The sequence below is a fragment of the Echiichthys vipera genome (genome assembly GCF_963691815.1).
Source record: "Echiichthys vipera genome assembly, chromosome: 15".
Classification (NCBI taxonomy): domain Eukaryota; kingdom Metazoa; phylum Chordata; class Actinopteri; order Perciformes; family Trachinidae; genus Echiichthys; species Echiichthys vipera.
In genome coordinates this window covers 13619413-13632596 of record NC_139840.1, presented here as the reverse complement: position 1 = coordinate 13632596, position 13184 = coordinate 13619413, and the positions used below count along the sequence as shown (strand labels likewise).

The 13184-nt window shown below is 42.7% G+C and overlaps 1 protein-coding gene across 1 annotated transcript in view; it reads left to right on the top strand.

The window, feature by feature from the left end:
- phlpp1 (PH domain and leucine rich repeat protein phosphatase 1) overlaps positions 1 to 12849 on the top strand; it is a 48861-nt gene extending 36012 nt beyond the window's left edge. The window contains exons 5-17 of the mRNA XM_083928126.1: positions 2202 to 2348; positions 3686 to 3913; positions 4910 to 5112; positions 5417 to 5477; positions 6075 to 6170; positions 6806 to 6961; positions 7284 to 7484; positions 8281 to 8443; positions 8562 to 8692; positions 9067 to 9180; positions 9571 to 9765; positions 9920 to 10148; positions 10259 to 12849. Of these exons, the coding sequence (XP_083784252.1) occupies positions 2202 to 2348; positions 3686 to 3913; positions 4910 to 5112; positions 5417 to 5477; positions 6075 to 6170; positions 6806 to 6961; positions 7284 to 7484; positions 8281 to 8443; positions 8562 to 8692; positions 9067 to 9180; positions 9571 to 9765; positions 9920 to 10148; positions 10259 to 11575 (3241 nt within the window). The 3' untranslated portion in view covers positions 11576 to 12849. The remainder of the gene's footprint in view (positions 1 to 2201; positions 2349 to 3685; positions 3914 to 4909; positions 5113 to 5416; positions 5478 to 6074; positions 6171 to 6805; positions 6962 to 7283; positions 7485 to 8280; positions 8444 to 8561; positions 8693 to 9066; positions 9181 to 9570; positions 9766 to 9919; positions 10149 to 10258) is intronic.
- The last annotated feature ends 335 nt before the right edge of the window (positions 12850 to 13184 follow it).

Sequence of the window (13184 nt, the reverse complement as noted above, 5' to 3'; positions counted from 1 at the left end):
CTGAGAGACTGAAGTCAAAAGAGCTGGAGTCAGGAACAATAATACTCTGTGTGCAGCCTCCATGAACGTGGGTGAATGTGTTTTGGTGTGGACAGTTGTGTGAGAGTCTGTTTTTGTTTCAGTATAAACACTGGCTTTCTCTGACATCTAACATGAGGTTATCATAGTGCTTTGTATTTTTCTAAGAGGAATGGAATGTGTGAACCTGCCACATGCCTCTCCCCTTGTCTCTGGCCAAATACTAACTGGTGGGTGATTTGCCAATCAGATATGCATAATCAGTTGTCTGGGATACTAGCTCTCTCCTCTGGCAAGGGACTGCCTTCCCAGCATGCACCCCCCGTGGTCACCAGACAGAGGTCAACACTCACTGAAGGGAAATATGTGACGTACCGTGCATATGATTTAACCTTTGGTCCCTTTATTTACATATGTATGATGGTTTAGCAAGTTATAAAGGACATAAAAGTCATGCAAATGAAGGGAGAGGGAAATGGAGAGGGAGGGAAGTTAGACAGAATAGTGCTGAAAGATAAAATTTGAGATGAAAGGGCTATTTAAGGCCAAGTGAACGGATTAAAGTTGCATTAATTGGCATTTTGGCGACTTGGAAGCTGCACAAGAAGCAAAAAAAATGACATACAACACAACAACGCAACATTTACATATTTATACCTTATTTGGCTTTTTTTATTACAACATCTAGAAATTAGTTGATGAAAGTTCTGTAGAGCTGGGGGGAACTGCCGAGTTGGATGATAATTTAACAAAAATACAGTTCGGTGCAGCTTTAAACCTGCAGTGAGTGATTTTTACAGTACATTAGTGCAGATCACCTGATAAAGTTGTTATGGTGAACAGCAGATCAGTTGCTAATTTACATTGAGCAGCATTAGCCTTTAAGGTTAATGTTCCTTTATTGTCTCTCATGGAAGAAAATTGTCTTGGAAAAGGGTAAATTGTCGCAACAAGACCAGATATTACATCAGCACATGTAAACATCAGCCTGAGATGAAACAACCAGCCAGTTAACCACATGCCATTCACTTGATCCACTGACCGTATAAAAAATAACAAGTGCAGCTTTTAGATACACCAGGAAAGGAAAGGAGTAAGGAGAAAAGAGAATATCATGATAGGACAGAATGACAGAGCATGACACAAATGAGGAGAGACTGTGAGGAGGGAGTGTGAGCATTGCTCAGCACATTGCAGGGGTGGATTTAACAGTGGCATGACATTTCCCCCCCCCCACACACACACACACACACACACACACCTCCACCCCCACCCCCACTGCCTGCGGGAGTCACCCTCGGCTGGAATTACTTGGTCACCCTAATCAATAGCCCTGACGTCTCAGTTGCCTTTATCTCCATCATGATGATTTATGGCGTGTGTGTGTGTGTGAGAGAGTGTGTGTGAGAGTGTATAAAGGGAGGAAAATCAAGTAGTGCCAGTTTAAGCAGCTGCTCCATATGGCTAATATGGCACACTGCCCATCTGCGACTTGCCATAGCTGCTCTCTGTGCACATGATTTGGTGATAAGTGTGTGTGTGTGTGTGTGTGTGTGTGTGTGTGTGTGTGTGTGTGTGTGTGTGTGTGTGTGTGTGTGTGTGTGTGTGTGTGTGTGTGTGTGTGTGTGTGTGTGTGTGTGTGTGTGTGTGTGTGTGTGTGTGTGTGTGTGTGTGTGTGTGTGTGTGTGTGTGTGTGTGTGTGTGTGTGTGTGTGTGTGTGTGTGTGTGTGTGTGTGTGTGTGTGTGTGTCTGTGTCTGTGTCTGTGTGTAAATAAAGACAGTCATTTCCCCAGCTTCACCCTGTTCAATCGGCTCCCACCCCCACCCCCACTGAGGGGACTAACCCTCTCCGAAGGTCGCCGCTCTGCACATAGGACACAACGCCAAATGCCACTTCTCACCGGTGTTTGAATGAACAACACAGACGTCAGCGCTGCACTTGTTTTCTCAACAATCAAATGTGAAGCTGTAGGGCAGATTGAATCTGTGTGTTTTTCCTTTTTAACCACAATTCGTGTAAGGTATATAAGCCTACATTTGCCATGAATATATGCATTAATATATTTATGAATATCTTCCAATCTCTTGCAATATTCATGTTGACAAGATACAACTCTCCAATCACTTGCTCATTTTCTCTTCTCTTCTCTTCCTAATTTCTTATTTACAATCTCTCTTTCCAGATTTTCACGTCTGCGGAGCCTCAACCTGTCAAACAACCACCTCGCTCAGTTCCCCCTGTCCATCTGTGACATCCCCACGCTGATGGAGGTCAACCTCAGCTGTAATTACCTGACCTGTGTCCCCAGCTCTGTGGGAGCCATGACCAAGTGAGTCACAGAAGAAAGTTATCCAGGATACAGACCTGACGTTAACTATGATGAGAACCAACAGTTTTCATGTTGCAAGACGAACTCTTCACTAAACTCATAAGCTGAATATACCTATAATTTATTGTTGTTGTTCTTCCTATGTTTGGTTCTATTGATTCTGTTTTGGGGCATTTACCCCACTTCTCTCTACTATAATTGGCGTGTGTTGTTAGTAATAATCCCATTCTTTCACTTATTGTACCAGGTCTTTACTGCTGAGTTTTGGCCAGTGCTTGTTTGTACTGATGCCATGTCAGGGCTGGGTGGGAAACCAATGAACCTTTTTGCAAACCAACCACATAGCCAAATGTGGGAGTTTCCTAGCAACAAGTACAAGGCATAACAACCACCATGGTGTACTTTGTTAGTTTCGACATGGGAGCAAACAACAACACAACTTGCACTGATCATCTGTTGTGCTTTTCCGTGGCATGTCCCTTGTCTGTTTAATCGCCTGGCTATTCAAGTTAATTCACTCTGGTCCTTTGTTTTTGCTCAGCTGTTTAAAATATCACTGTCATTTTAAAAGTTTGACAATTTATCTCACATTTCTCTTTAGGACTCTAGCCGGTAAAACACTGAGGTCTCATTGATGGACCACTGAATAACATATTTGAAATGAATAATGTGAATTATCTCTGCAGGCTGACAAATTATAATAGGTTTATATTGTGACCTTGTTTCTCTAATAAAATATTTTTTATTTCTATGCCAACATTTTCAAGAGCATGGAACTAATGAGATTTTACTGGCAGTTTATTCTCAAGGGAAGGCTCAGAACATTTGATATTTTGGTTAACTCACTCTTTAAAGGAGTATCAGCAAACATATAAAATATATTTAAATTGAATTGAATTAAGGATCTTAAACTGTGTCCATGCGTTATTAGACCAAGTTTATCCCATCATGACAAAAAAGGGAATACAAAGACCAGAGAAGTAATTTACTAGCTGGGTCAGTACTGACTCAGTGATAGTACATGTGCTTTAAACTCCAACTTCATTCAAAACTCAGCATACAGGTATGTGGGATGTAGCAGGGCTAGATGAGAAGTTAATCTGCAGGAATGATCTGGTATGCTTGTAAATTCCTGAAGTGGTCGGTAGGGCATTTATGCCGCTACTGCCATCTGCTGGACTTTAATGAATATGAACGCTAAAACTCCTATATGGCACATTGATCCCGAGCTACACTATTTGTGCAATTTAAAGATAATTCTTCATTAAATTACCATCCTGCCTATAGCCTTTTTTCATTGATGAGGTTTACTATGTAATCCTGTGTTTCTCTCTCAGTTTGCAGACGTTCCTTTTGGATGGCAACAGTCTAGACGAGCTGCCCAATGAGCTGGGTTCCCTTCAGAGGCTGAGTTACTTAGGTCTTTCCTTCAACCAGTTCAGCCATGTGCCACAGGTGCTGGAGCAGTTAGCCTCCATGGAGAAGCTGTGCATGGCCGGAAACAACCTTGAAACCCTCACCCTGCAGAATTTCCGACTTCTCCGTGTCAAACACATTGACCTTAGGTACAGCAACTGAGGAGGGTTATTATGACAAATATTTGAAAAGTAATTCTAATCATGAATAGGAGATTATGTTAGGGGTTTTCTGAAATAACTTTGACAACTTTGTCTTAGTCATGCTTTTGCCGAAGCAATGCACTCAATGACACGTTATCCCACTAATGATAGAAACAACAACCTCCTAAAGCGTGAGCAGACAGCCAGGCAGCACGGAATCAGGAAATCATTTGCCTTTAGTGGCTCCATCAGGTGTCTTCCCACTTGTTTGCAAAAGCACGGAGCTGGAGTGACTTGCACTATTTCCCTAGTTAATACTTCACTCCTTCTGACTTTGCTTAGAAGAGGTGAGAAAATACTATTACTATATTTTCCAGCGTCCTGTTTTGGGCAAAGATCCCTTGATGAGGATGATGTGTGCTGCAGCTTCTGTTTCTGTTTATATATTTCCACAAAACGTGTCCAGGCAATTTAAAATACAGACAACACATATAACCATGAAATTGTGCAATAATCCAATTTCTTTTTCTAAATCAGCTAAATTTTATGAAATGTTATTTTATCTTGCTTTGTCACACATTTTATGGCACATTTTCATTTAATTCCAGTGGTTTTTAATTCAAAATCTCTCTCTTTTTTTATAGTCTATTTCCCAACAGCATTTTTTTATTACAGTTTTCATAATCTAATATGCCCACAAATCAAGACAAAAAGTGCAGTTATTTGATCGGCTGTTGCTTAAGCCTGACTATAGTAAACAACACTCTGTTATTCCTTCATGGAACGGAATAATCAATATATACATATATATATAATATATCAAAAACAACTTCCTTACTACTGTGTTATACGCAGAACTCAGGACTCAAGTAGCTGCTGCACATATCAGCCATTACCTGAGGCATGTTCCCTGCCTCGTAAGAAAGGCCACAGCCTGTGCAGTTCAACTTGATCCAATCAAAAGCTGAACCTTTGCCTCCTCCCTTTTCTCCCTCTTGTCAGGTTGAATAAGATCTCCAGCATGGTGCCAGATGAGCCTGACCTGCTGAGGCACGTGACGCAGCTGGATGTGAGGGATAACAGGCTGACGGGCCTGGACGCCTCGGTGTTCCCCAGGCTGGAGGTGCTCCACTGCGAGAGGAACCACATTGCCGACCTCAAGGTCAAGGGCTGCTTGCTCAAAGGCATCTACGCCTCCAACAACGGTGGGTTTAGCAGGCAGGACTTCACGTGCGGTTAAATAAGACAGCTCCCGGCCCATCTCACATCACCACCACATCTACACTGAAATCAAAATAACTCATATCTCACCTCACAGATGTCACTCCTTCTTATGAAACCTTATTTCACTCCATGCTTCTCTCTACATCATTCATTTGCCTGCTCAGTGCTGCAGTCTCATTGTCTCTCTCCATCGTCCCCCCCACCCAAATGCTCCATCTACCTGCATTTGTAATAGACTGCGTCTGCCCTTGCTGTAGGTTAATGTGTTTGGATCTCTCTCTACAGAGCTACAACAACTGGATGTCAGTCCTGTGCCCACCAATCTAAGTTACATGGACATCTCGAGGTGAGGAAAAATCTCCCAAGTAAATAAAACAATGCAGCAAATATATTTACAGTATATTCGCTCTGCCCTACAAACACAGAAGAGCAGTAACTGTTCAGAGCAAGTGAGACCGTTAGTTTTAAAGGTCTCATATGATCTTGCTAAACATGAATGAAATGCTGACATTAGAGGGCTGTCACTCTTTAACCGTGTCAGCCCTGACCTTTCACATGACCTTTGGTTGTTATGTTAAAGATAGGCATTAGCTTCCTTGCGGTCAATAAGAAAGGTACAGAAAGAGTAAACTACTATAATTTTAAATGCTGATTTTATTTGACTTTTTGTTTCTTTTTTGTCATTTTGAGACCTGTTGAGAGTTATTATATAATGTTTTAAAAATCTAATATGCAACACATCTGGGACCTCAGTTACCTGATTAAGTGAAAGGGTAGGGGGGCAATTTTCAACCAGAACTGAAGTTTCTGCCTTGTCTTTTCTAGACTAGGACTGTTGGGAATTCAAATTCATGCAGTATCCCAGTGCATATCCCGTGTTAGGTATCTCGTTTTACAAACTGCACTGCATTTATCATCATCATCACCCCCTCTCCTCATGTAGGAACCATATGGAGTCCCTGCCAGACTGGCTGTGTGAAGCTAAGAAATTGGAAGTTCTGGACATGAGCCACAACCTCATCACTGAGCTCCCAGCACGGTGAGTCTCTCTCTCTCTCAGCAAATGTGTCCGTTAGCCTGTAAGTGGAGTACAGCGCTGCAATATTCTCGCTGGCTTTTGCCGGCCAGTCATCTATACCCCTTAGAGCCCCATAAATCACACAGATAGCCCGTAACCTCTGCAGCCTCTGTCCATTCTCTTCCTCTTTATATAGCCTTTTGGAAGGTCACATGCAGCTTTCTTCCTCCTCTTCTCTCTGTCTCTCGCAACAGCTCTGTCAACCTTCCTCCCTCTGTTTCTTTCTTTTCATTCTCTCCGTCTCTCTCTCTTACTATGGTCCCCTCATTGTCTGAAGATTTATTTTTTACCCAATAAGTGTCAGGATGATACATCTCAGCTGCGGGCTCCACTAGAGGCGCTGCAATTTTCTGTTTCCACATCCTCATGCTTGCCCTTATCCTCATTTCTATCTGTCTATCTGTCTGTATATCTATCTATCTATCTATCTATCTATCTATCTATCTATCTATGCACACATCTATATATCTGTCTATACATCTACAGTATACATATATACATGTATTTATCTGTACATCTATACACCACTGAATGTTTATGAGTCTATATATGTATTCTATACTGACCCAACCATCTGTATATTCTTCATGCCGCAGGTTGTTATGCAGCAACAGTCTGAGGAAGCTGAGTGCAGGACATAACCAGTTGCAGAAGCTGCCTGAAAGGGTGGAGCGCCATCTGCTGGAGGTTTTAGACGTACAGCACAATCAACTGGTGGAGCTACCCTGCAACCTGTTCCTCAAATCTGACAGGTAGCATTAATCTTCAGCTGGAAGTGATTTGTTTTTCATTAGGCTAATGCACCTGACATCTTTTAAGGAGATTAAGCGTACAGAGAAAAAATTGCAGCTATGTGAAGATGAAGGACAGCAATTATGAATAGAATTTTAATCGAGGACAAGATATCCAAGGGTATAGCAAATTAAAACCAACCAACCAGGACAAGGATGGGAGAGGGGGAGGTTTTAATAGCAGGGGTTATAGAAGTAGGAATACATGTAGAAGTTTGTAATTAGAGAGACTCAGTGTTATGTTTCTTGTCTTTTTCTACTTTTCTAAAAATGTTTTCTTTAGCTTACGATGCATAAATGCGTCAGCCAATAAGCTGGAGCACCTGCCGCCATCCAGCCTATCAGAGGAGAGCCACAGCATTCTTCAGGAACTCTACCTGACCAATAACAGGCTGACCGATAAGTGTGTACCCCTGCTAACGGGCCATACACACCTTCGTGTTCTGCACATGGCCTACAACCATCTCCAGACCTTCCCGGCCAGGTAAAGAACTTGCATTCACTGTCATTTGCTCTTCTCCCTACTCTCTTCCCTTTATTTTAAATTAGAGACTGACTATTTTGCTGCCAATCGATGACCCAGAAGAGTAGCCTTCAATTAAAAAAAAAAAAAAGGGGGGACGAGACAGGAGTGAAAATCCACTCCCATGTCAGTCTCTGTTTTACATTTGAGCTGGACCTAATGGTAGTTCAAAATTTCCATGAGTCATATGTTGATTTATTAATCCATTAATCAATTAGACTAGACTACCGATACTGGATTTTTGAGGCTGATACTGATATTAATATTAAAACAAATGTATTGGCTGATATTCATATTTTTACATGAACACATAACATAAAAACATATTTTTGACAATGATCCCTTAAATTTGGTTTTACAAATAGTTTTTGTACCCCAAACCTACTGTGTCTGGCTTTCTGTACTTATCGACCAACATATGCACATACCGATATGTCAGCAATTATAGCTGGCTGATATTTAGCTGTAATTTATTCAGATTATACTTTTTTTTTTTTTTTTTTTTTAAGTTCCACACAATTTCTAATAGTCTAATTCTTCAATTTATTTTTATCCGAAACCCCAACAGATTCAATTTACCAGGTTATGAAGAATTAATTGGGCATCAAATCTGCTGGGAAATATGGGATGTTAAATACATAGAATGTGGTCAATGTTCCTTGATAAATGACTGAATTGTTTTCTGTCATTCCAAAAATCAATCAATCATCATTTTACACGTCTAACTCACCCAGTGCATTTCCCCTTCATTCTTCAGTAAAATGGCCAAGTTGGAGGAGCTGGAGGAGGTGGACCTGAGCGGAAACATGCTGAAGACTGTGCCCACCACCATCATGAATTGCCGGCGAATGCACACACTCATCGCCCACTCCAACGCCATCGAGGTCTTCCCTGAGGTCATGCAGCTAATGGAGATGAAAGTAAGACAGTAATACATAATAACACCTCTGTGCATCTTTATGTACTGTATGTGTATGAGCCCCCCTGAGCTTGTACTGTGTGTGCATGTGTGTGAGCGTCTTTTTCCTCTGTTGTCAGTGTGTGGATCTGAGCTGTAATGAGCTGAATGAGATCACGCTACCGGAGAATCTGCCTCCCAAGCTTCAGGAGCTGGACCTGACTGGAAACCCTCGTCTCAACCTGGACCACAAGACCCTTGAGCAGCTCAAGTATGTCATTGTTTATCTCTGTAGGTCTTTTTTTTTTTACTTTAGTTACAGCGCTAATCTGTATACAGATCTGATAAGTGATTATACCCTAAATTTTTTTACTTTAAAAAAATAAATATTTAAACCTATTTTCTTACTTAGTTTGTATACATTTCATTGTTGTTTATATACTGTTTTTTGGTTTACTTGCCGTTGTAATGGTCCAGTTTCCCAAATAACTTTACTTTTATGATCTAAATTAATCTAACCTTTTATGCTAGAACCCCCCCTATATATGTATTTATATACAGTATATACCCTGAATAGAATACTGTTAGTAGCTCATGTGTCTTTATAGTGAATGTCTATCTATTTCATGTTTTGTTGTTTTTCAGTAATATCCGCTGCTTTCGTATTGATCCGCCTCCAACCTTTTCGTCGAATGAGCCATCTGGTGGGCCTGCTGTGTGGAGTCATGGTTACACAGAGGCCTCGGGCATCAAGAATAAGTGAGTTCAATTCAGTCAGTGATGAAAGAACCACCATCACACTCGTCCAGCGAAGCATCACTAATCCAAACCTCTCGAGAATGTGCATTGTTTGTGCCAGATGACTCAAACGAAAGAAATATCGAAGCAGTGCTTATTGATAACATGAATCACGTACACTCACATGCCATAACATCTCCGTGTGGGCTAAACTGCCAATTCAACACTTTCAATGTGCATGCTTATAATGAGATCCAAGCAGTAGCACATATTATTTCAGCTAAGATTTTTTTCCCATGGTAATTAGTGAGTGTAGTTTGATCAACATGTGGAGGAAAAAATGAGTTTTAAAGCCCGTATAGTTTCCTCACTGAGCAAATTCGTCATTTAGTCCTTTTGTTTTCTTTTCAGACTGTGTGTCGCGGCTCTCTCCGTAAACCGTTTCTGCGGGAGTCGCGAGGCTCTGTATGGTGTGTTTGATGGGGACAGGAACGTGGAGGTGCCCTACTTGTTGCAGTGCACAATGAATGATGTGTTGGCGGAAGAATTACACAAGACGAAGAGCGAAGAGGACTACATGACTAACACCTTCCTCGTCATGCAGAGGTACATGCATTTTTGTCAGCCGGCCTCCTTTGTTAAATCATCTATTTTAATGTTGCAGATTTTTAGCCTCTGGCACAATTATTGGCTCAATTAATTGATTGAGACCAGATATTTTAAGTATTTCCTCTGTACCCTCTTTCTTCGCAAACCATAGAAAACTGGGAACTGCAGGGCAAAAACTGGGTGGCTCGGCAGCTCTGTGTCACATTCGCCATGACCCCACCGATCCCGGTGGCTGCTTCACCCTTACAGCTGCTAATGTTGGCAAGTGCCAGGCCATCCTGTGCCGCGATGGGAAGCCGCTGTCGCTGTCGCTGCTTCACAATGTGGGGCTTGAGGAGGAATACCGCAGGATCAGGCAGCACAGGGCTATCATCACTGAGGTAGGGATCCTTGAAAGCATCCCATGTACATTGAAATCAATGTGGAGTACATTATATGTAAATATAATTTTAGATGAACACTGTATTTATGTTTATGCTCTATTCCACAGGACAACAAAGTGAATGGCGTGACTGATTCTACACGAATCATGGGCTACTCCTTCCTCTACCCATCCGTCATACCTTGTCCCTTCGTGCAGACGGTCACTCTCACCCCTCAGGATGAGTTCTTCATTCTAGGTAGCCGGGGCCTGTGGGATGCCGTGTCTCCCACTGAGGCTGTGGAGGCTGTTCGAAACGTCCCTGATGGCCTCGCCGCTGCTAAGAAGCTTTGCACGCTGGCGCAGGGCTACGGCTGCACAGACAGCCTCAGCGCTGTAGTGGTTCAGCTCAGTGTAAGTGAAGACTGCTGCTCTTGCTGCTGTTCTGAGCCTCCCCAGCCACCTCCTAGCCCCGGGTTGGGCCCCTATCCCCCATCGTCCTCTGCCATCAAGGAGCGGCCCTCTGATGGCTCCCTCCCTGTGCCACCGTCCTCCTGCAGTGAAATCAGCAGTGAGATCAGTACCAGCGAGATGAGCAGCGAGGTGGGCTCTACAGCCTCATCTGATGAGCCACCGCAGAGCTCCTTGGTGCTGCTGCATGAGCAGCCCCACCATCCACATCTCCACCTGCACCATCAGGCTCACCCGCTGTCCCTACAGCACCAACAGGCCCATGCAACGACCCAGCCCTGCCAGTACCTGTTTCCAAGTTCGGAGCTGCCCTCTGCCCGCAGCTGCTGTGCCCTCCATCCTGCCTGCTTAGCAGGCTCCTTCCAGAGGCAGCTTTCTAGTGCCACCTTCTCCAGCGCCCTGTCTGACAACGGGTTGGACAGTGAGGACGAGGAGCCCATCGCTGGTGTTTTCTCTAACGGGAGCCGTGTAGAAGTGGAGGCGGATGTCCACTGCCTCAAAGCGGAGTCCTCCTCTTTGTCACCCCAAACATCATTACCCTCATCCTCCAGCCAGGAACGAACCCTGCTGACTCTCCCACCGCCTCCTCCACCACCATGTACCCCAGAGCCCCTGGAGGAAGGGGTCCACATGTGCCTCGGTGAGGCTGAAAACGGGCTGGAGAGAGATGAGTCTTGGCAGGGACTCGGAGCAGGAGGTGGGGATGGAGGAAAGTTGGCAGGCAAGAAGAGGGTTAATGGCTCGGTGGCCCGCCAGGAGAAGAGTCACAACCTTATTGAGGTGGCTGCTGACGCCCCCTCCAAGAAGTCCGGGGGTTACTTCACAGCTCCAGCCCAGCCCGACCCAGACGACCAGTTCATCATCCCGCCTGAGCTGGAGGAGGAGGTCAAAGAAATCATGAAGCAGCATCAGCAGAAACAGCAGAAGCTGCCAGGGACCGATCAACCCACAGACTACTACGACACCCCTCTCTGAACAACAACACCACCGACTACAGCCTCATCTCCCTTCCAGCTGCAGCATGCACAGAAGCCTATTGTACCATCATAACCACCAGTTTGAGTTTCCATATATGGACACAAAAAAATTAGTTTCCACAAGAGGCTGTAAAATGCACATGAAAAAGTTAAATCGTACTTTTTCTAAAGAGCCTTCCTTTCTCTACACAGCCCCATCATCAAAGAACCATGCACTGTACGATGATCCACCCATTTTACCCAAGCAACTCATAGAATAGATTGAGCAAATGAGCCCTTTAATGATACTGAACCCTCTTGAATAGGCTGTGGACACAGCTCCTAGTGTCCATGGTCATGCCCTTCTCACAGACTGTGGAACATTGTTTTTACATTAGAAAAACCAGCTGAGTATGTTATCAACACTAGTCTATTTGCAATAGCATTAGCACGCCACAACCCTTGTTAATATGGATAACAATTCCATGGTTTGTTTGTTTGTTTGTTTTATAAGAACTTACCATATCTTTTAATGTGAAAGCAGTGAAGTTGCTGAAAGAACTTTTTAAAACAGATGCATAATCTTTTTTATTATCAGTGAACTATGTCGAATGGTACACCAGTAATACCACACTTAACTGTTGTAGATAGAGCACTTAAAATACTGTATTTCTTCAGTAAATCATGGCTCTTGGCCTGTAAAATGGCATAGAAATTTTTTGTAGAAATTTTAAATACTAACTCCTAGGAGTTGCATACTCTATATGGTGACTCAGTCACTTTTACTAATCTTCTCTAAGAGAAATGGTGATTTTTTTTGTTTCCAATGATTGTAAATAAGAGAAATGTTGTATACTGATGCTTTTAAAGGAACTACATACCTGTATGTCGGTGAAGTTTTTAGTGATAGGGAGGAAGTGAGGATCACCAAGAGTGTGCTATTATGGAGGTTTCACCCCCCTTTATCTTACAATGTAGACCCTCAAATACGACACACACACACACACACACACACACACACAACATTCCATGCAATGCAACTACACAAAGTTGCCATGGTTTGCTCCACTTTGTTTGATTGTGATGTCCTGTAGTCATCACTGTATCTAATGAACACCAGTAGACAGATCTTTGCATGCACACTTGCATGCACGCACATACATGCACACACACAGACGCATATACATGGACACTCAAACGTTATATTAGTCCCAGCTCCCTCCTACAGTAACTGTTATCACCGGCATGACTGTGTCAAGTTCAGTAATACAAACAAATATATCCACATGGAAAAGAGACAACACAGATGTTCCTGTTTTTGGTATAATAAATTTTAAATTTGTGAATATAAGCCATGGTGTCTTCAATTTTTTTAATGTGAAAACATTCATGTACAAATTCAGAGTTTCAAATGAATTATTCATTATTTAAAATGGTATTCTTAGTTTGCTCTAGTGTTTTTACATTGAATGACCAGAAGGGGGCAATCGCGTATTGGTATGATCTATAGTATGTGATTGCTTTACCTTTGAGCACTGGAGTTAAAAGTTCAATCTATAAATCCGACAAGACAAGGCATTTATCATAAACATTCAACTGAAAAAGAGTATTTATTTTTTTTTACTGTT